Source organism: Zeugodacus cucurbitae, chromosome 3 (assembly GCF_028554725.1).
Source record: "Zeugodacus cucurbitae isolate PBARC_wt_2022May chromosome 3, idZeuCucr1.2, whole genome shotgun sequence".
Taxonomy (NCBI): Eukaryota; Metazoa; Arthropoda; class Insecta; order Diptera; family Tephritidae; genus Zeugodacus; species Zeugodacus cucurbitae.
In genome coordinates, this window is record NC_071668.1 from 19,187,365 (window position 1) to 19,208,184 (window position 20,820).

The window sequence follows — 20,820 nt, forward strand, 5'->3', positions numbered from 1 at the left end:
AGGATGGAGGATGGAACGCACACACACACACACACATAAAGTCTAAGAGTATGTAAACACATACGTGTCTAATACCTATGATAATATAAAATATCTTTCATGATTATGCATGAAATAAAAGAAAACAAATGAAAAGAATACGAGCATAATGCCAACAATAATAATAACAACAACAACAAAAACAATATTAACAACAACAACAACAAGAGTAGTAACGATGTGGGCGATTAAGCGACTGTGTGTGTGAGTAAGTGAGTGCGGTGAGGCAAGCGCAACTTGCTTTGTGTGTGTGGCGCAGATGAAAGGTAATAGTGGCGGTGGTGAGAACGTGGTGCAGACAATAAAAGTAACAGATGAGGCAGAAATAATAACCGGAAAATGTAGGAAATGATAGCTGTAGATATGCGTCTCCGGTCCTAAAGCGAGTGAGCAGACAACAGTGGGTTAAAGGACTGAAAACGAGTAGTCTAAGAAAAAGACAATAAGAGGCGGTATGAGCAAAAGTAATTCATTAAAAGGGGTGGAAGTTGTGGAAGGCACTCAAACGTGTAATAAGACCACAACAAAGAAGGGAAAAATAAGAAAATAAAGAAAAATCGCTTGATAATTTAAATAAACTTCAGTAGTGTATGAAGCATACCTTTAGGCGCAAGTTAAATTTTTAGGCGTGCGACACCAATATACACAAATCGACGCTAGAAATGAACCAAATAGTCAAACAAAACACCAGAAACAGCCAAAATAAGCGACATTTTCAATGAGCAACAAAGCAGACAGCGAAAAATCTATATGTAAATGTACACCAACTACTGCCTATCTAAGTGCGCCACACATATTTCCACTTGTAAACATATTTGTCCGCACATAATTGTAACGCCACAGCAAGCGGCTCGTTGTCCCTTTATGCGCTTTCATTTGTACGGTTCAATGCCAGTGGATTGTATATATACGCTTCAATGCCTAAAAGTATGCTACAAGGAGCTAAATGTAATTTTGCAACAAAAAGAAGAACAACAAGCGGACAATACCGTGAAGTGAGTTTGTTGTGTGTGTGTGTTTTGCTATTGTATATGTAGTACTACATACAAGCATTCTTATCGACATGGCCGAAAAATATATATGGAAAAAAGGAATAGAGTAACAAGCGTTAGCTGCTCCGAATGCATGTTATCCTGCGGTTACCGCAGCTTGTTATTGGCGTATTATTATTAGAGCGACTTTAGTGGTGTGCATAAATGGGGATCAGCTTGCGGCTGAGCGGATAGCAATGCGTACAAGCGTAGAAAATGCCGGTTATAGAGCTTTGACTACAACACACAGCGTATTTTCTTTATTTCTTATCTAGCGCATATTATGATCATCTGCAATGTGGAGTTCGTATGAAGAAATGTGGATGTGTGTGTGTGATTGTTGCTTGTAATGGCTTCTGTTAAGGCTTGGGTATATGTATGTTATATTCTTATCATTCGTTTCCTCTGCTTTATCCAATGCCCAGCAGTTTTGCTACACTTATTTGTTTCTGCTTTTTTCTTTAGTTAAGCAGTGAAAGGTGAGTGTGTGAGAGGGTGTATTTGTAATATTGTTATTGTTGCTTTTGATCCATACTACGGTGACACAAATTCCCTTAGCGCTTCAACGATTTACGTTTAATACCACTTTATGGATCATACACATTGCCTAACTATGTGTATAGTGGATAGACAATCTTCATATACATATATATATAGGTAAATACAAATATGGTGTAATATTCAGTTTTCTTATGTTTTGTGCGTTTTCATGGTATGTTGAGCAATGAATGTTCTTCAAAAATGCCTTCATAAAAATAATAATGTAAGCAAAATAGGTGGGTTGTGTTAATCAAGTGGGTGGAAAGTCGTTCTACATATGCTAATGAAATTTTGGGTGGAATAAAGAAAAAGCTATGAAATCGATACTCGAAAACTTTAAATAATTCTTACTAACAATATACTTAGCTTAGTTAATTATACTTCAAACTAGCTTGACAACATACAATTATCTACAGCAAAGAAATCAAAATATTTTTAAATTTTTAAAAAGTGAATATCGAATCGATACTAGTTATTTTAGTTTAATAATCGAGAGAAAAGTTGAAATTAATTTTTGATATCTTTAATTTATTGATTTGAATTTACTATTAGCTATTAAAATTAAAAAAAAAAACTCATACTAAATGAGTATACAAGCTGGTATCAATTCGAGTCTCGAATTTGTTAATATTATTCTTAGCATATTTTCGGCTTAACAAGTATTTTGAAGTTAAAAAATGCATAAAACACAACTGCAAATTTGAAAACGGTCAAAATATAAGAACGAGTCTCGAAATTATATATGCAATATGAGTCATATTGGGAATTTGTAATTTATTTATCTATACTTTTTATCATTGTATTCAGAGTACAGCTAAATAAAGTAACAAAAGACGAACAGCTCATGACTCAATATGTGAATAAAAGGAACGAGTCTCGAAATTTAATGAATGGTATGGATCATATTTATTTGTTATTATATTAGTATTTGTTATTTACTCCTCAGTCCTCTTTATATAAAAGTGTATAGAAAAGTAAAGAAAAGAACAAACTTCTTACCGAGTCTCGAACAGTCACCAATTAGGTATAATTAGTGAAAAAATCGGGATATTAAATATTATTAAAACATAAAATACTAATTATTTAGAATCTAAGCAGAAGCTAAGAATCGAGCATCGATAATAGAAAATTATAAACAATTCCGAATAATAGTAGAAAAAATAATATCTGAGGCTTAATAAACCCAGAACAATATGGCTCAGTGGGTGTTACTCCCTTTCTGTCACTTATGCCGAAAGTTATAAAATATATTATTTGTATTACAGACCTTTGACACATATGACACACACATACACTCATAAACTAATTCACACGAAATGCCAAATAACAAAGTCTTCCAAGAAGTTCGAGTGCAACATTTATAATAAAGCCGCAAGCAAATAAGCTTTTTTGGCAGCTGAGAAATAGCTGAGCCGTTTCTTATAAATAGAAAGGAGACAAGCGAAATAGAAATTGGCAGCAGTATAGGAAGTCACGAATTCATTTGAAGCTAAGCAACAGCGGGTTGCATTACGATAAAAGGGCCGCATAACAAACTTACCGCAAAACGGAAGGGAGCGTCGTACTAAGTGTAGCGCTGGGGGCGCTATAGCAACAATTCGGGTGTCTGGCAATGGCGGGAATTTCGTTCGTAGGAAGTTAACGGAAATATCATTACAGTACAAAGTAATAAATTAGTGTCTAGATTAGCGTAGGATTTTCATGCCTAATAAAGGCAGTGAAATGTTGCTGTCACCCAAACCAGAGGGTAAACATGCAAGCGAAAGGCGCGACCCAAATAGCTACGCGTTGAAGTAGGCACAACTTCAACACAAACACAGCACATAGAGAATAGCACTATGTACTTACAGACTTATTTCCGCCTAAGCCGGCTTTCCGGCAGTTTATTAACGCAAAATTGAAAGTTTTATTTGATTTTCGCACAAACGCCTGTGCATATACACTCGCACTACCACTCACTTTTGTGGTTTTTATACAGCCATTAACTTCTGTTTTCTCTCGTTATTGAGGTCGTCGCACTCCTCCGCCGCCACAGCGTTCCTGCGTTCGTTCGTTCGTTTTTTGATGATGACATTGACATTTACTCTTTCGCTCTTGACGTAATCGGTTAGCGGTTAATGCTTGTGGTGATATTTTGTGGTAACTTGTTACTTCACTCTTTGTGCTTACAAGGTGACTAGAGCATAAGCCTATCTCTATATAAAATAGCTCTACATACAACTAAATGTAGTATACATAACTGCCTATGTTTCTGGTGCTTAGCAAGGCGGCAAATTTTAATGACCTATTACCGGCTAAGAATTATTCAAAGCGGATTAGCTTGACGCTGCAGCTTGATTAATTTGCTGGTCAAGGAAATGCGTTATTAGTGGTGCGCGCTCGCACGCAGTTGTTGTTTGTTCTTCTTCTTATTTGTTGTTGGAAAGTCGGTAAGCAGCATTAGTTTGCGCTAATTTGTGGTAGCGTGGAAATTAGAAGGGATAAGCTTTAATGAGCATGAATATACATTGATATAAGTTTATAAAATTTATTTTCTTGAAATTCCAATGCTGTAAGTACTTTTCACCTAACTAAAAGAACGAGTCTCGAAGCAATATGGTTATGAATTAGATCAAGTACATGGAACTTCTTTTGATTTACTAACTAATTTATCAACTACGAAAAATATACAAATTCGAGTATTTTGAGCCTCGAAATGCCTATAAAAAGTACGAGTCTCGAAATTATATGGATATATAGATAAAATTCATATTGTGGCCTTTTTAACTATTACACAGTCTATTTAATGCAAATAATGTATAAACTAACAAAGAAAGTAACAAAAAGTAACCACACAGTTCGAGACTCGAACGATCAGAAATTAGTAAAAAATGTCGGCTAAGAAAAATTAAATTAATAAATGAATTTGAACACTAACTAATGACTTTCAGATCAAGTAACGAAGATTATACAACATTTTTTATAATAAAATTCAATATTCTGAGCTCCATTTTGAAGTGACAAAAGAAGTAGCTCTAGTTAGAAACGGCGAAAGAAATTGTATGGAGTTCTCAGTCGTGAAAACGGGTAATATTATACAATTTTTAAACAGCATACATAGTTTACTCCAGTCTAATAGTTATACTGAAGTAATCTTGGCGCTTAACATTATCACACACAACCACATACAAACCGCCATACAGATTAAGCTACATGCCATTATTATAAACAATAGAACTTCATTATATTCGCAAAACAATAGAGCAGTAAGCACATATGTCCGAGCAGCTTAATTGCTACGGTCCACCACAGCAGAAAGAGACTTAGTAAACTTTTACGGTTGACCACAACAACAAAATCTGTATTAAATTTATGCTTGCAGATGACCCACTTTATGTCAGACAAACAGACATTAACACACAATAAACTACAAAAAAGAAAGTAAAAAGATTTATTTGCAAAAGGATGTGTGACAATATGTTGTTGTTGCTGTCCGAAAAGAGAGAGAGAGATGGGCAGCATAGCAAAACAGGTTGTTGACCGAAATTGATACGCATCACTGACGCAAAGTGACAGGCTTCAATTACGCAAAATGCTTATAAATATAAATATTTACACTTGTGTGTGTGCTGATATTTATTTTACCCAGCAGGTGCTGTCAGCACAGACATCAATGAAAGGGCTTAAATACACACGCACACACACCTATCCATACAGAGATATATATTTCATAAGGCATATGTTGCATGACAGGCGTCGTGCAAACACAGGATTCACAACTAACAACAAAAGGATATGCATACATATATAACATTATTTTTTCTATATGCAAATATGCATATGTCAGTATTTATGTATGCAACAATTTATTTATAGTTATTTAACACTTTTTGTTGGCCACTGGGCAGCACAACACACTCCAAGACACATACAAGCCACATAAGCGACACGTGAAAGGCAAACAGAGATGAAATAATAACGGTACACATATTTTATATTCACACAGATATCCATATATCTTTTATAACTAACAATTAAATAGTTTTATTTACATTTTGGCATTGGTGTTGCATACTTGTAGGCGCACAAGCGTATATGCATGAAAACATCGGAAATTTATGTGCAAAATGTTAAATTTACATTACACAAGCCAGGAAGGGACAGTTATTTTTTCACACGACAGCGCGCACACCTTGTAAACAATGTATTTGCAGACGTACAGCGTTGTCTTTTTATGCTTAAAATAAGCTCAAAAAGCTTGTGTGCATATTTGGAGGTACATAACCTGGATATTTTCGTTAACTTAAATAGAAAAGAATTTTTTAAAACTCTGAAATGTTGAAATTCGAAGGAACGTTGCCTACATTTAGGATGCAATGCAGCAGAAACATTTTAAAAAGTGCGAATCACGAGATCCAATATTCGAAAACAAAACTTTTGATATTTCGTAAAATAAATAAAATAAAATATAAATAAAGACACTTGGAACCCAAACAATTTCAAACCTAACTTGCTTTTCTTAATTTTCCCTACCACCACTATACCACTATGGTAAATGCGATAAATATATATTTGTCCAAAACTAAAATCTCCACAAGCTCTTTGTACAAATTGTTATCCGTAACACAAACAAGAAGAACATGAACGAGAGAGCTTTGCCGTAGCAAGTGACAGGAGGCGAGAGGCAGCAGATGATAGTGGCAATCTGCTGCTGGTACGTTTACAATGTATACTTATATGTACCACAGTGCTTGCCGCTTTACTTAAACCATTTATAAATCCACACATACGGAGATACAAAAGAGTAAAGCTACAGCAAACAACGTGTTACCTTAGAAAATGTCAGCATCCTTTCTCAACTGCATTGTATAATTGCTACAAACAGATATCAGGTGGCACAACACAAGCTGATTGCCTGGCTTTGCTTAGGGCTTGGACGGCATTGGCTTGCGCTAGGATAAAAGATACATATGGACCAAGCGGCTTGCAGCAACACTTAAGGATATTAAAGTGTGTATATGTATGTTCTGTAAAGATAAAATGTAAGGGTTAATATGCCGTTATATGGCATAGAAGTTTGGAGTTTCGAGCTGGAATACAGTAGCAGACACATTACAGTAGGCGCATACATATTTATATGCACGTGACTGTATGTATGCCTGAGTGTAACTGCTTTGTACTGCATATCACCCACTCCTGTACGCACACGGAAACCACAATTATTTGTAATTTGCGCAATGGCGCGACTATATTTTGCTGCAACTGACAACCGAAGCAGTCGAGTGCAAAGCGAATGCTGAGATAAGACAAAATGAATGAAAGGATATATGTATGTGAGAAACAATGAGAGAAGAGTGGAGCGTGAGACTAGAAAAATGGTTACAGTATGAGGTGTAAAATTGCGGGAAATTACAAAAACATGCAAACAACAACAACATACACATATGCAAGTAATAAATTTAAAAGCAGTTTATAGAGAAAGCACCAACTAACGGGAAATGAGAGAGGAAAGAGTGTGTACTCAAGCACTTTGCAAAGTAAAAAAGAAAAGTATTAAAAGCACATGTGTATGTTTTGTATTTGCCTTTGACCCATTGTTGTTTACACATGTTTAGCAAATTAAATATTGCGGTTAGTTCGTAATTAAATTTTAGTATTTTTTCCGCAAGCCATACACACACATAGATACACAACGAACACAAGCAAATAATATGATTTAAGGATAAAACATTAATCCTGCACGTGCTCTAACAGCCATTTGCAACAAGTTTAATTGTTTTTGTTTTCCTTTTTTTTTGTAATTTTACACTCATTTAAGTGGGTTATTTGAGTAATCACTCATTTTAAGTTTGCTCGTAATTTCATGTTTTTATTGTTGTTGTGGAAGTGTGTGTGGGCGTGGGTGTGGCAAAGAGAGGCTGTTGCGCGTTGTTGATTACTTGGACAATCCGACTTATTATAGCTATTAACGCAGCACTTGACTTTAATTGCTAGAATCCGTATTATTGCCGGGCGGGTTGTTGTTGCTACTGGACGCATGTGAGTAAATAAGCAAAATGGCGGAAAGGGGTTGGTGGCAATTAATGTTTTGGGTGCTTTTGGCTTAGTGAAGAGGGGACCGTTGTAGTTAAGTATCTCAAATAGTAAAAGATATGAGTGATTTGCAGCAGATGCTCAACGAAACAGGCAAAAAAACGGAAGTGACGTGAAATTCAGAATTAATTGGACTAGGGTTGCCACATGAAAATTATTTAAAAAAATTTAAATAAACGATAATTTTGCGTGAAATTCAGAATTAATTGGACTAGGGTTGCCACATGAAAATTATTTAAATAAATTTAAATAATCGATAATTTTGCATAAAAGCACAAACATTTTATAATTGCTGTAAAATTTGTCACATATATTTCTTAGGGTTGCCATATAATTTTTTTTTATATAGTCTGCACCTTTTGTAGTTTTTTTAAGTGGCTGCTGGTAGAATTTTTAGAGCTTGTCTATAGTATAAAAATAATAGTTTCGGTCTTCAAAAACTGAATTCTGATAATTTTATAATTGTATATGGCAACCCTGATCCGTTGACGTACATTTATTTATTGAATTTTAACAAATTTTGAATTCAATGCAGCAATTTAAAGTAATTTAAATTTATGTGTAATATTTCCAATAATGAATAGGTCTAGGGTTGCCATCTAAATTTTATAAAAAAAAAGTTTTATTTCACATTTTGTTATTTTTTGAAGATTTTAGATGATATTTCCCTCATGGAATATTTCCAATGGGATTAAGAACATGAAATGGTCTTTAATTTACTCAACAAATTCGAATATTTTCAACAAAAGTTGAGAGTGCCATATTTATTTCCATATACTCCTATGCTATATCCTCCTTTCCCTCCAACAGTTTTAAAGCCTTAAAAATTGTGGAACTTTCATAAAATTTAACAACTCACACACCGCGCTCAAAATACCCCACCACTTCAAGTATCATAAATATGTTTTCATTTAGTCCCTCAAAATTTCTCGCTTAATATCAATTTGTATTCAAGTTAAATTGGCTTAGAGTTTTGCCAAACAAATTTACTTATCTAACAAAAGTTTGACGAAATCAAAAATATTTGCCTTAATGCACACTTTTAAAGACGCTACTGGCTACAGTCATCGCACCACCTACCCACCCAACCACTCATAAAGATGACAAATTCAACAAATTCTGTCTGGTGATTTGACCGAGCTTAAAAGCTTAAAACTTGCACAAGCAGTGATAACTGAATCGACATAGCAAAGCCAAAAATTATGCATTCAACAAAATATAAAATACATATTTACATATCTACATGCATATCTATATACATAGGCATGTATCGATATGAAAAGCGGTTGTTGTAACGCTTGTAAGCAACATCAAATATCATTGAATGCTTTAAAATAAATTATTTACTTACATCTCCTGCATGAGCTCAAAACCCGCTGCCTTCCTCTCTAACTAACCGTTATTTCACTACTAAATACCGTCAACTCTTGTTTTCGTTGGGATTAATCGCTTTAAGACATTCAAGCCCCTACTACTTTTCTAAAGCCATTGTAGCTTAGTTCGAAATTATAGCAAAAACAACAACTATTTGTGCGTGGGTAATTGTTTATAATTTGTTTTTGTTTGTGTGTGCGAAATTCTTGGGTGCGACATTTTAGTCAGTAATGAGGTGCTGAAACGCTGAATGTGTTATGCCATGTGGCATTTGTAGCATTGGTATGGTGAATTTGCTTGTTTCTGTGCAAAGAAATGGCACTTTGTAGTTTAATAGGGTCACGTGAAGGTATGCAGACGAAATATTTCAAAGTGACAGCGGATTTATGTGTGGGATTAATTTGTGAGGTAGGTGAAATAATAAATTTTAAGTGGGCATGAAATTAATATAATTTTGGTATGTAGATGGCATTGAGTTTAATTAATTTTGGTATAATTTATATAATAGTTTTTAATATATTTTTTTTTATTAAAATTTTCAATTATTAAGTTTTAATTTATAATTAAATTTATTTAAATTATAGTTTTTAATTTTTAATTAATTTTATTTTCTTAGTTATTTTTTAATTTGTGTTAAATAAATTAATTTTAGATTGTATAAAAATTAAAATTTTGATAATTTATAATTTTTTTATTGAATAAACTTTTTTAAAACATTTAAATTAATTTAATAAGTATATGGAATTGAGTTTAATTAATTTTAATATAATTTATATAATTTTTTAATATTTTTTTTGGTTTAAATTTTCAGCAATTATTTTTAATTTCTAATTAAATTTATTTTTTTAATTTAATTTTTAATTAAATTAATTTTTTTATTTAAATTTTAATTATTTTTTTTTTATTTATTTATTTGTTATTTTTTAGAGTTTATTAAATATAATAATATAATTAAATATTTTATTTGCTTTTAAATTGTTTTTTTTTTTATTTTTTAATATATATATTTTTTTTTTGTTTTTTATACATTTGAAACTTTTATTTTCTATTTTTTTATATTTAATTTTTTTATATTTATTTTCATTTGTTTTCAAAATTGAAATCACCTTACATTCATGCCACACAATATAAAGCTCAATTCTCTCAATTATTATTCCAACTAAAAACCGTAATTAATACTTGAGCTCGTTCCAAGTGACTGCATTGCTGAAAAGGTCAGCGAATTACCGCGCAATATATGCGATTATTTTAATGATATGCGTTTTTAATCAAATACGCAAATAAAGCTGAAAATTTATTCGAAAATTCTGAAAATTCAAGCCTCAAAATGCAATAGTGCATATGCCTGTATATATTCAAATATTTGCTCATCAATGCGTTTAAGCTTTGCGCATTAGTTGCGTGGTTTGCATGCCACCAAAGCAGCAACAACAACTTGCAACAACTCAACCTCATTTAGTTTAACCAGTTTTAGTCATCAAGCTGCCAACTAGTTGTTTTTGTTGCAGCTGACCGCCAGCGTACGCACGCAAGTGCAATTAAATAAGCGCGACATATAATTTTCCTATATTGTCAGAGAATTAATTACACATTTAACGAACGCAAACGCAAAATTTTATTTTGACTTTTTAGCTTTCGCGTACGCATACGCATGACCACAGCGCATTTTGAGGTGCAATATTTGATTTATGTGAATTTGAATATTTCATAAATATATTTGAGTTTGTGATTTTTAGTTTAGCGTGCGATTATCGCCACATAAAATCACTTGTTTTCACTGTGCCACGAGCTTTTAAGTATCGGTAGGTTTATTTAGAAATTATTGAAAATTATATTTTTTTGAAAATATATTTAATTTTTTTTTTTTTAAATTCGTGAGCATTCTCGTTAAATTGTATTTTCATAAACCCATAATGATATTACTAATATTACCAGATCAGAAAAATTATGAATTGTAAGACCATAATAAAGCCTTTTGGGACAATACATCATCATTATAAACTCAGAATACAGCTTTTTGACAACAATTTATTATTAAAGGTCTCAATATACTCCCAAGGGCTAAGGAAATTCCTGTTAAATAAATTTCTCTCCCAAAAAATTTCAATTTCTGGATAATACTACTCAAAATAAAAAACAATAGAAGACCTCAGAGAACAAAATGTTTTTTCTTTATAGAAAAAAGCCTATAAAAACGCCAGCACAATCCACAACCAATCAAAAAACCACAATCATTTTAATTAAAATAATATTATCAAACAATTTTTTTAAACACATTTATGCCTCCACGTGTCCATATGTATCTAGAACACCACATTTTTGTCACCCAAAGTAATAGCATATTAATTTTCACCTGCAGACTTACATACATACATATATATAATCGTTTGTGTGTGTAAAGAAAAGCAATTCATGCTCAATTAATAATTAAAATACCGACCTGTGTGAACAAAAACGATTGCTTATTGTCATTGAGGTGAAAAACTGTTGACACCCACGTAACATATTACCAGCACAGCAAAATAACTAAATAAAATAATAATAACGGTTGGTGTGGTGGTGACAAAGTGGCATATATAATTAACAAAAAGGTCACTTTTGCCACTAGCCAAAATTGAATGCAATCCCAGTAGGAAAAATGTGGTATGAAGGATGTAGAAAATGAATAAAACTTCAAATATGGTTTTTGTACAATTTTTGAATAATTTTATATGAATTTTTATTTTAAAATCAAATCAAAATCAATGTGAATTGGACCATTTTGGAGTAGTTTGTAACTAGTTGCAAGACAACTATGCTTGGTTCATAATTTATATTTTTTTATTTTTTAAAAAATTTTGTATAATACATGTGAGTGAAATTGAAGCAAATTGGGTACTGGTCCATTTTGAAGTAGTTTGTAACTAGTTGCAAGACTACTGTTTGGTTCATAATTTATGTATTTATATTTTGGAAAATTCTGTATAATAAATCAACAAAATTAATCATTGAAAAATTGTGAACTAGTTTTCCAACTAGTTACTAACTGTGCCAAATTGACCATATTGTTTAGTTTTGAATTTTCGTATAGATTATTAGATCAAATATTATAGAATTAAAGGTAAAAGTAAGAAGAAGAAGTAAAGGAACGAAAATTATTTCAATTGGGAACACATAATTACCAATTAGTCACAAGAATTCCCAACTGGGTCTCATAAAAGACCACGTCAGTTGCAGAGCAGTTACGTGAATAACACAAAAAGCATTAAGCCACACTGTCATGTGCTATAATTATGAACACTCAATCGTAATATTGAATATGCAACACATTTATTTGGGTGGCAAATTCACACGAGAACAAATGTAATGCGTGCGAATGGACGCTCCAAAGAGCACACAGACAGACATCCAAACATACGAGCAAATAGTACCCAAGAAAGCAATAGCCGACGATGGCACCCAAAAGCAACTAAGCGTAACGTTACGTTGCTGAAGTGGAAGCGGTTGAGGGCATTATAATAGCTTGAGTCAGACATTTAAGTATGTTTGAGTATAATACCATAACTTAGTGAAGTGTGCCTTGGAGAATACGGCAGGCTATTAAGTGCTGCGGACGACTTTTGAATCAGCAAGGTGTAGCGTGAGGTGTGACTCCACGCAATATAATTATTAAAGCCGGTCAGTGTAGTGCAAGGTAATCGATTGCGAGGTGGCTTGGTGGGGGCGGCGTACATTTAGACGATACGTCAGTTAATTAAGATGCGCTGACAATTTTTATAATTACGTCTGAACAGAAGTAGGTAAGAGCTTCTGATACATAATTTTCGATTTAAAATCTATTTTCGGAAAATTATAGATTTTGAAAAAATTTCGACTTCGAATTCGAACATCAGTTTAACAAGAGGTGAGTTTTAAAGATATTTTGGGGGTTTCGACTTCGAATTCGAACTTCAAAGGTGATATTAATAGATATTTTGGGATTTCCGAATTCGAATTCGAACCTAAATTTAACAAAAAGGCGAACTTAAAAGATATCTTGGGGTTTTGGAATTCGAATTCTTACATCAATTTAACAAAAATGCGAAATTAATAAATATTTTGCGGGTTTCGAATTCGAACATCAATTTAATGAAAATGCGAAATAAATAGATATTTTGGGGGTTTCGAATTCGAAATAGACAAGGTTAGCTGAGAGTTTGAGGTTATGTGATATGGGAGAAAGCAAAAATTCGAAAAACTCCCTTTAGAGAAACTATAGATTCCGACACATTTTCGACTTCGACTTCGAATATTAGTTTATAAAACACTGTATAGATGTTTTTTCGTCGATTCCACCCAGATTTAAATAAATTAACTATAATAAATAAAACATGTGTACTTACAGTTAACATTTAATGTAGCGGTCGCTTCCAAACGTTGACCATCGTTCATTGCACGATTTCGTACGATACACTTGTATTTAGCACCATCGTCTTCGCGACGCGGTTGCAATGTTAATGTTGCATTTGTTGGCTGATCCTTTGAGCCACCCGAGCGCACGATGGCATGTAGTGGCGTGTTGGTGCCCTCGCGATACCAACTATACGGCAAAACGAGCGGAAATGCAGCGTAGTTGCGGTCGTTGAGAGTGAGCGCGTGAAAAGAGAAAGTTGAAAAAGCATACAGTTAGTTGTTGTGTAATGAAAGGAAAGGAAAGTATATAGTATATGTAAGTCAGTGTGGCACGAAAAATGCTGGCAGTTAATTTGTGCACACTTTGCATTTGGGCTTTTTCCGCGCGTCGTTCGTGATTATTTCCTGCTCGTTAGCTGCATTCACGTTTAACAGAAAAAAAAAAAACAAAAAAAATGTACTTTCATTTGTGGACTTGGCTTGTTGACACACAATTTTTTTTTTACTCTTCTTTATTTCTTTTATTTTTCTTTCTTTCTATTCTACTTATTACCAACTACGCTTAGTTCCTTATTTCTTGCGCTGTTTTTGGCACAAGCAACCACAATTAACTGTGTCGTAAATATTTGGGGATTGCAAGACACGCCAGCGGTTGTTGATGCCACCAGATAGTGCAGGCAGTGCTGCATATGCAGAGCTAGCATGTTTGGGCATACGAAGTAAACATGCTTTTTTTGGCAGTTGTCACGACATGTGGCATTAAGGAGTTTTATTACAAATTTATTTCTTATTTACGCGAAAAAATAACTGTAAATGCGCGCTTGCAACTAATGTGGTATATAGAACTGATTGCAGTTGAAGCCAACGGGCGAAAAACGAAGCAATTGATTATGAAGTGAGCGTCGAAAAAATACGCGCGTAATAAATAAATTAAGAAAGAAACTGGTGAATGACTCGGGAAACTGGGTGAAACGAGGGCGGAGAATTGGCAAACTTGCTAAGCAAACAAATTCCTTGCATGTAATTAAGAAAGCTTAGCTGTGAGTGAATTGCGGTTTAAGTTTTTGTCTTGATATGTTAATCACCTGAGCTATTTCTTAGAAGAACTTTTTAAAACTAAATGATTTTGAATTAATTTTTTGGCAACAAATCTCACTGTGCTCAAACGTATTAAATTTTCCAAAAATGAGGGTTCAATGATTCAACGAAATTGCACAGTGAAGCGGATCTAATAAAATTTTCGTCAACCAAATAGATCCGATACTTTTTGAAAAATATATCGCTTAAAGGTAGGCAATGGAAATGGAAATTTCTCCTAAAGGTGGGCAATGCCGATGTCTATTTGAAAAAAATCTCTTTTGAGGGTTGGGTACAGGTGATTAATATCAAAATTCTATCGTTTTCAAGCTCTAATGTGAGATGACTATGCGATTCGTTGACATAACTTTCAGATAAATATACATTGAGCCTGCAACCCAAGAATCGATAGAAGTGTCATTAAATTATTTAAGCTTAAGAAATTAAGCGAATTATGCCACTAGGATCTATATATATGAAATGTGTTTTGTATATATGTAAGTGTTTGCCTCGTTGACTTGCATGTAATGAATGCTCCGTTAACCGTTACTCAACGCAAAACGTGGCCACTTGGGCACTCAATTGCACCTCTTCAGCGCGGATTAAGGACATTTTCATTTGGAGCTACTTAAAAAAACGGCACATTATATATACATACATATATAGTTGGACTACAGTGGGTAGTTGGTAGCCAGTCTGACCGGCCAATAGGCTGGCTGGCAGCCTGCACATAATGACAGCGCAAATCCTTTTAAACAGCCGAAGCAGGCGGAAGCACAAGCGACGGCCACGGCATTCAATTTACATAAATTTAATTTTAAATTAATACGGTATTATTGCCGCCCACGAGGCAGCAACCCGCTCCGTTAACACTAACAACGCCGCTGTACTTACGTTATCGTTGGATCCGGTGAACCGCCAATACTGCTGCACGTCAGCTCCATTTTCACATCCTCGGTGGCAATGGCCACATTACCGGGTGAAATGACGGGTGGATGCGGTGGTGTGAGGACGGTTAAGTTGTAGAACTCTTGATGGACATCGGCGCCCGTACCTTTCGCTTTAATGCGACACTCGAAGCGTCCATTGTCGCGATTGTATGAAGCGTTTTTAATTTGCAAATCGTAAATGCCGAGCTTCGGACGGTAATCGGGTCTGGAAAGAGAAAATGCGAGAGATATAAAAAAATATATATATAAAAAATTCGTTTCATACATATATATAAAGAAATGCGTAAACGGCGCAAAGTATGCGGATATTGTAGCAAAAAAGGATAAAAAATGCCAGTAAAAATAAAGAAATTAAGCGAAAAAAATTGTGATTACACAAATTAAAAATGTTAAAAAGCAAGCGTTGTGGCGAAAGGATGCGCGCCATCGGTGTTTGATGGGGTTACATTTTCGTGATGGCATTGGTGGTGCTGGTGGTGTCTCCGTGGAAAAAGTGCTTATGCAGACAGATTACTAAATTGAATTAAACGCAATTAAAAGAATTTTGTGCGCACATTAACAAAAACAAACACGAGCTGCTGTTACAAAAACAACAAAAAAGAAAAACTTAAATGACACTTTTTGATTGGCTGGCTTAAGCGGATTAAAATGCGCGGATGATGTAAGGGTGAAAATTAAAAAAAGGCAAAAAATATTTCAAAACTTACAGCTGGGTGCTTGTACAAGCAGGGGTTATATTGTCATTTGACTACAACAAAAAATTAGGAAACATCAAGCGGAAGGAAATTTTATTTGTAAAATTATTTCAGCTAATCCGTGGCGTATACGCAACTTTTATGACGGTCATAGATTTTAAGTTTTTTATATTTTTTGCTTCAAATATTTTTGAAATAAATAATAGAACAAAGAATCATGATTTTTAATTATATAATAATCGATTAAATTATCGATTATTTCTGTCAGCTCTGATTTCGGTAATTAATCGTTATCGATAAATCGATTTTTTCAATATGTGAGTGAATAAAAACGATTAATTATCGATAGTCGACACCTACCGATTAAATTTATCGATTTTTATCAATCGATAACTTTATATTAAATTTTTCAGATTAATCGGTTCTCGCATGCAAAATAGTTTTTGTCAAAAAGTCAAGCAATTTTTGAAACTTTTTGAAGACTATTATTTCTTAGCACTTTTTCAACTCTATTGACGAAAATTTACAATATCAATTCACTACCACACAAAAGCAGCTTCCAGCATGCGTCTAGACACACTCAGCAGTCACCCTCTCGCTGTTTTTTGTTGGTGTTCTTAAGTTTGCGAAAACTTTTCTAAGATTAACATTTTGGCCGTTATATTCGCAGTGGAAAGTTAAATGAATTGCCCCAAAAATTGGCAAAGTGGGTAAATGAAAATGCATAGTTGCTTATTGACAGGGGTTGGGAGATTCGATAAAGTTTTGGCAACTTTGCACTTAAAAGATATTTACACAAAATGTCAAGCGCCAATCTTGCGGTTATGACAGTTTATGTGACAAATAATTTCTGCCTTCAAGCGCAGGCAGGCGCCCCATTCGATAAAGCAGGTGGACAAAAGCGCGACGTTGCACTTGGTGTGTTGTCAAATGGCAGACGAAATTACACTCACCGACTCCTAGTCTCATTTTTATCATACAATGCAGACTTTTTGCTTGGAACTTTGATGAACTATGGTCTTCAGTCTTTGACTTAAGAATCATTTTATTTGAATAGTGTGAAGTTTCTCTGTTTTACTCTTTCCTCATTTAGTTCGTACAAACTGCATGCAAAGCGGAGACATCTACCACCTAACCCATTCTCTCATTTTACTGTTTTTTGTACAATTGTTTTCCCCGTTGCACTTTGACAATTGTCGCAAAATTTTTGTGACGTTCTCAAGCGATAAGAAAAGACGATTCTTTTTCTGCGAAATGAAGTTTCTTTGTTTTGCTAACTTTAGCATTTTCAAGTCTTTCCGTCAAAGTTATTGACTCATCTATGAGAGTGAAAATTTTTAACAATATATCATTTATTTAAATTGTACAGTTCATATAATGAAATATAAGGGATAAGAGCTGAGAAAAACCTTCCAATTTAAAAAAAAAGTCGGAACAAACTTTAAAACATAAAAAACAATATAATTGAATACAGCGCCACCTACCGTGGTTGAAGTAAAATAAATAACGAAAATGAACTCAGCGACTTAAAGAAAAAAATTCTGAATTTTAGAAACAGCTTTTAAAAGCTGTATATATGTATACATATTTTCCTACTCAAAGCGTACGATATTTCCAATATACATTATTAATAGCTTCATTCAACCACAGCCTGTTTTTGCTTTTGTTGTAATTTAGAATCGCTGCGTTTTCGAAAAACCTCTTTAAAACCCATCAATTCAACAAACTAAACAATTTTAAGCAAATATTTTTATTAGAATATACAATGACCCTTACATGTATGAACTCTAAATAAGCTATTCCCAATTACTTGAATATGCTAACAATTTAAAATATAAAATTTCATGCATTTCATACATGTCCGACATTCACTTATGGTCATTAGTCTTTTTCCAGCTCATAAGCCACAACACTTACATATGCTACAATTTATTAAAAACCAGAACTGAAAAAGGCCAGAGTGCAAGAAAAAGAAGAAGCAGCATTTTACATAAATGTCTTGTTTTTCTTTTATTTTTTAACAAATAAAGGCAATCAATTAGAAGTGATTTGGTGTATGAAATTGTCTAAGTAAACGACAGGTAACCGCAAATATTTGTCTACGCATACAGTAGAGTCTTCAAATTCTGTGTGTCGGTTGCTACACAAATTTTGTTGATTTCCTGCTGCAATTTATAAGTTTACTTAAGCCATAAGTCAATGGTGTGGAAGTTAAATATTGTTGGTATTCTTTCTTTCGCTCACTCTCAGGCATTCTCTCTATGTTGAGCACTATAGACACTCTTGTATAGAATGCTTCAATTGCCATTTCGAGTGCTTTGATCAATGTATATTCATTTAGAATGTTTTTCTGAGCATATGGTAAATAAATAAAGTGTTTGCTCAGAAGCACATAAATTGATTTTAGTATGAAAACTTATTTTTTGATTGCTTGTTTGAATATACAGCGTTGCTTGGGAAATTGAAAAATGTTTTGCGACAGGAAGAGGTTGGCCTGCGGTTTTATAAATGTTCAGATTTCTTATTGTTGTTGAGTTATAAACTTTGGTTCGTGCGGAAATTGTGGCATTTACAGAATGTTTACAAGATTCACATGTATATGAGGAAATATTCATAAAATATTGAGGGAGAGGAAGATAGCGAGGGAGTGAGATAGCATACTGTGCTAAAGAGGCTGAGACAAATAGATTTAAGTGAGAGCGTAATTACAGTGGAGTGTGAGTGAGTAGTGTTAGGGAGAGCTAGTGTGAGACAGTATACATAGGAGTTAAGATATTATTAATTTAATGGCGAGAGCGAGGCAGGTATGTAGTAGTCAAATTCTAATTTTGGGTCGTCAATGCTTGATTAAACGAACGAACATAGATAACAAGTGATTTATGTTGTAAAATTAATGAAAATTCACCGTAAATTATGCCTAACTAATTTCCATAAATTTCTCGTTTGATTTTGTATATGTTGATTTTAGTGAATTGTTTGAAGTCTCAACTCTCTTATCTTCATAACGACAATATAATATATAAATTTAGAAAAGCCAACTTTATAGTAAATAAGACGAACAAAAGCATATTTGTGGCATACAATTATGTACGCATGAAAAGATATGAAGTATACTCTACACTTGCTTGCGAGTATATGTAGATTTCAGTAGATTTATATTTTAGAATTCCGTACCATCTCTCATACAAATCTCACTCTTATATATTGTGCACAATATATTTATGAGATTTTTACGAGATATAATTTAAAGAATTGCTACAGAATTTGCTATTGTGCTTGGCAAGTAAACTCAGTTGAGTTGTGTTTCAATATCGACCAACTTAACAAAGTAGTTGCATATGCGGCTTGCAACAACCAAATGTTATATATTTACTGAAAAACTAATAATGGCAGCCAATATATAAACTTAAGGCACACAATGGAAGGCAATAAAGTGGCGCATTTGTTGCCGCTTGTGTTGCAATTGTAGAGCGCTCACCGCAACCACTTTCGTTAGTGCTTAGTTAACGAGCTAGTAAGTTGCAAGTTGGAGAAAAATTGAAAGTGAGTTTGTTATTTACATTTCATAGTTTATTTTTGTGGATTTTACTTAGGTTGAGGTGAGGTTAAAAGGTGTCTTCAATGTAATAATATAATAATGCATGTAAAAAATAATAATTATTATAAAATAAATAAAAATAATAAATAATATTAATAATAATAATAGATAATTAAAAAAATTAAATAAAATAATAATTTTTATATAATTAAATATAAATACAAATAATAAATAATAATAATAATAATAATAGATAATAAAAAAAATTAAATAAAAAAATAGTTTTTATATAATAGATATATTTTATGTGTAAAAAAATAAAAAAAAATAATTAAAAAAAATTTAAATAAATTAAAAAATATTTTAAAAATTCTAATAAAACTAAAAAAAAAATAATTTTAGGAATAAATTAATTCGGAATAACAAAAAACTATCGTATAAAAAAATAAAATATACAAAGTTTATTCAACAAAGAAAAACGTAAAATATTGGCCAAAAATAAAAAATATTAAAAAAAAATTAAAAATATTTTATTAAAATATATAAAAAAATAATAAAATATTAACGATAAATTATTTTAAATATATTAAATTAAAAATACAAAATCAGTAATATATGAAAACCAATTATATATAAATAAAAAATATAAAATAAAAATAAAATAATAATTACAACAAAATATTAAAATGTTAAACAAGTAAAAAAAAAAAATATTTAATATGCATGAAATTAATTAAAATTAAGTATTAATTCAAAATTATGTTCTAAATAAATTTCAAATATAATTTTATTTCAGTTATTCTAAGAAACTTTCGACAATAATTCTTTCATTAATTACTATTTTCCTTGTGGCAACCGCCTTTGACTCCAACTTATACAAAATCCCAGCATGTGAAGTATAAACCAACATAAACGACGCTGTCACATTAAAAGAAAGTAAACACTAAACCACAACGCAACTAACTGTTGCTACGTACATACGTTTTCACGCCGTTGCACCGGAACGTAAGCGCAACATATTGTGGCGGCGGAACTTAAGAGTTGCAAAGAGAAAGCAAGCAGATAGAGAACAAAGGCAAAATGCAGGCAAATAAATATAATAAAGTAAACCCAGCAAAATAAATGAAGAACGA

The 20,820-nt window shown here is 32.8% G+C and overlaps 1 protein-coding gene across 2 annotated transcripts in view; it reads right to left on the bottom strand.

Annotated features, from left to right (window-relative positions):
* Positions 1 to 20,820, bottom strand: part of LOC105218392 (uncharacterized) — a 218,049-nt gene that overhangs the window by 65,581 nt on the left and 131,648 nt on the right. For both annotated transcript variants that reach the window (XM_054228323.1, XM_054228322.1), the window contains exons 4-5: positions 15,399 to 15,659; positions 13,418 to 13,614 (exon numbers count right to left, since the gene is read on the bottom strand). In XM_054228323.1, coding sequence (XP_054084298.1) covers positions 13,418 to 13,614; positions 15,399 to 15,659 — 458 coding nt within the window. The remainder of the gene's footprint in view (positions 1 to 13,417; positions 13,615 to 15,398; positions 15,660 to 20,820) is intronic.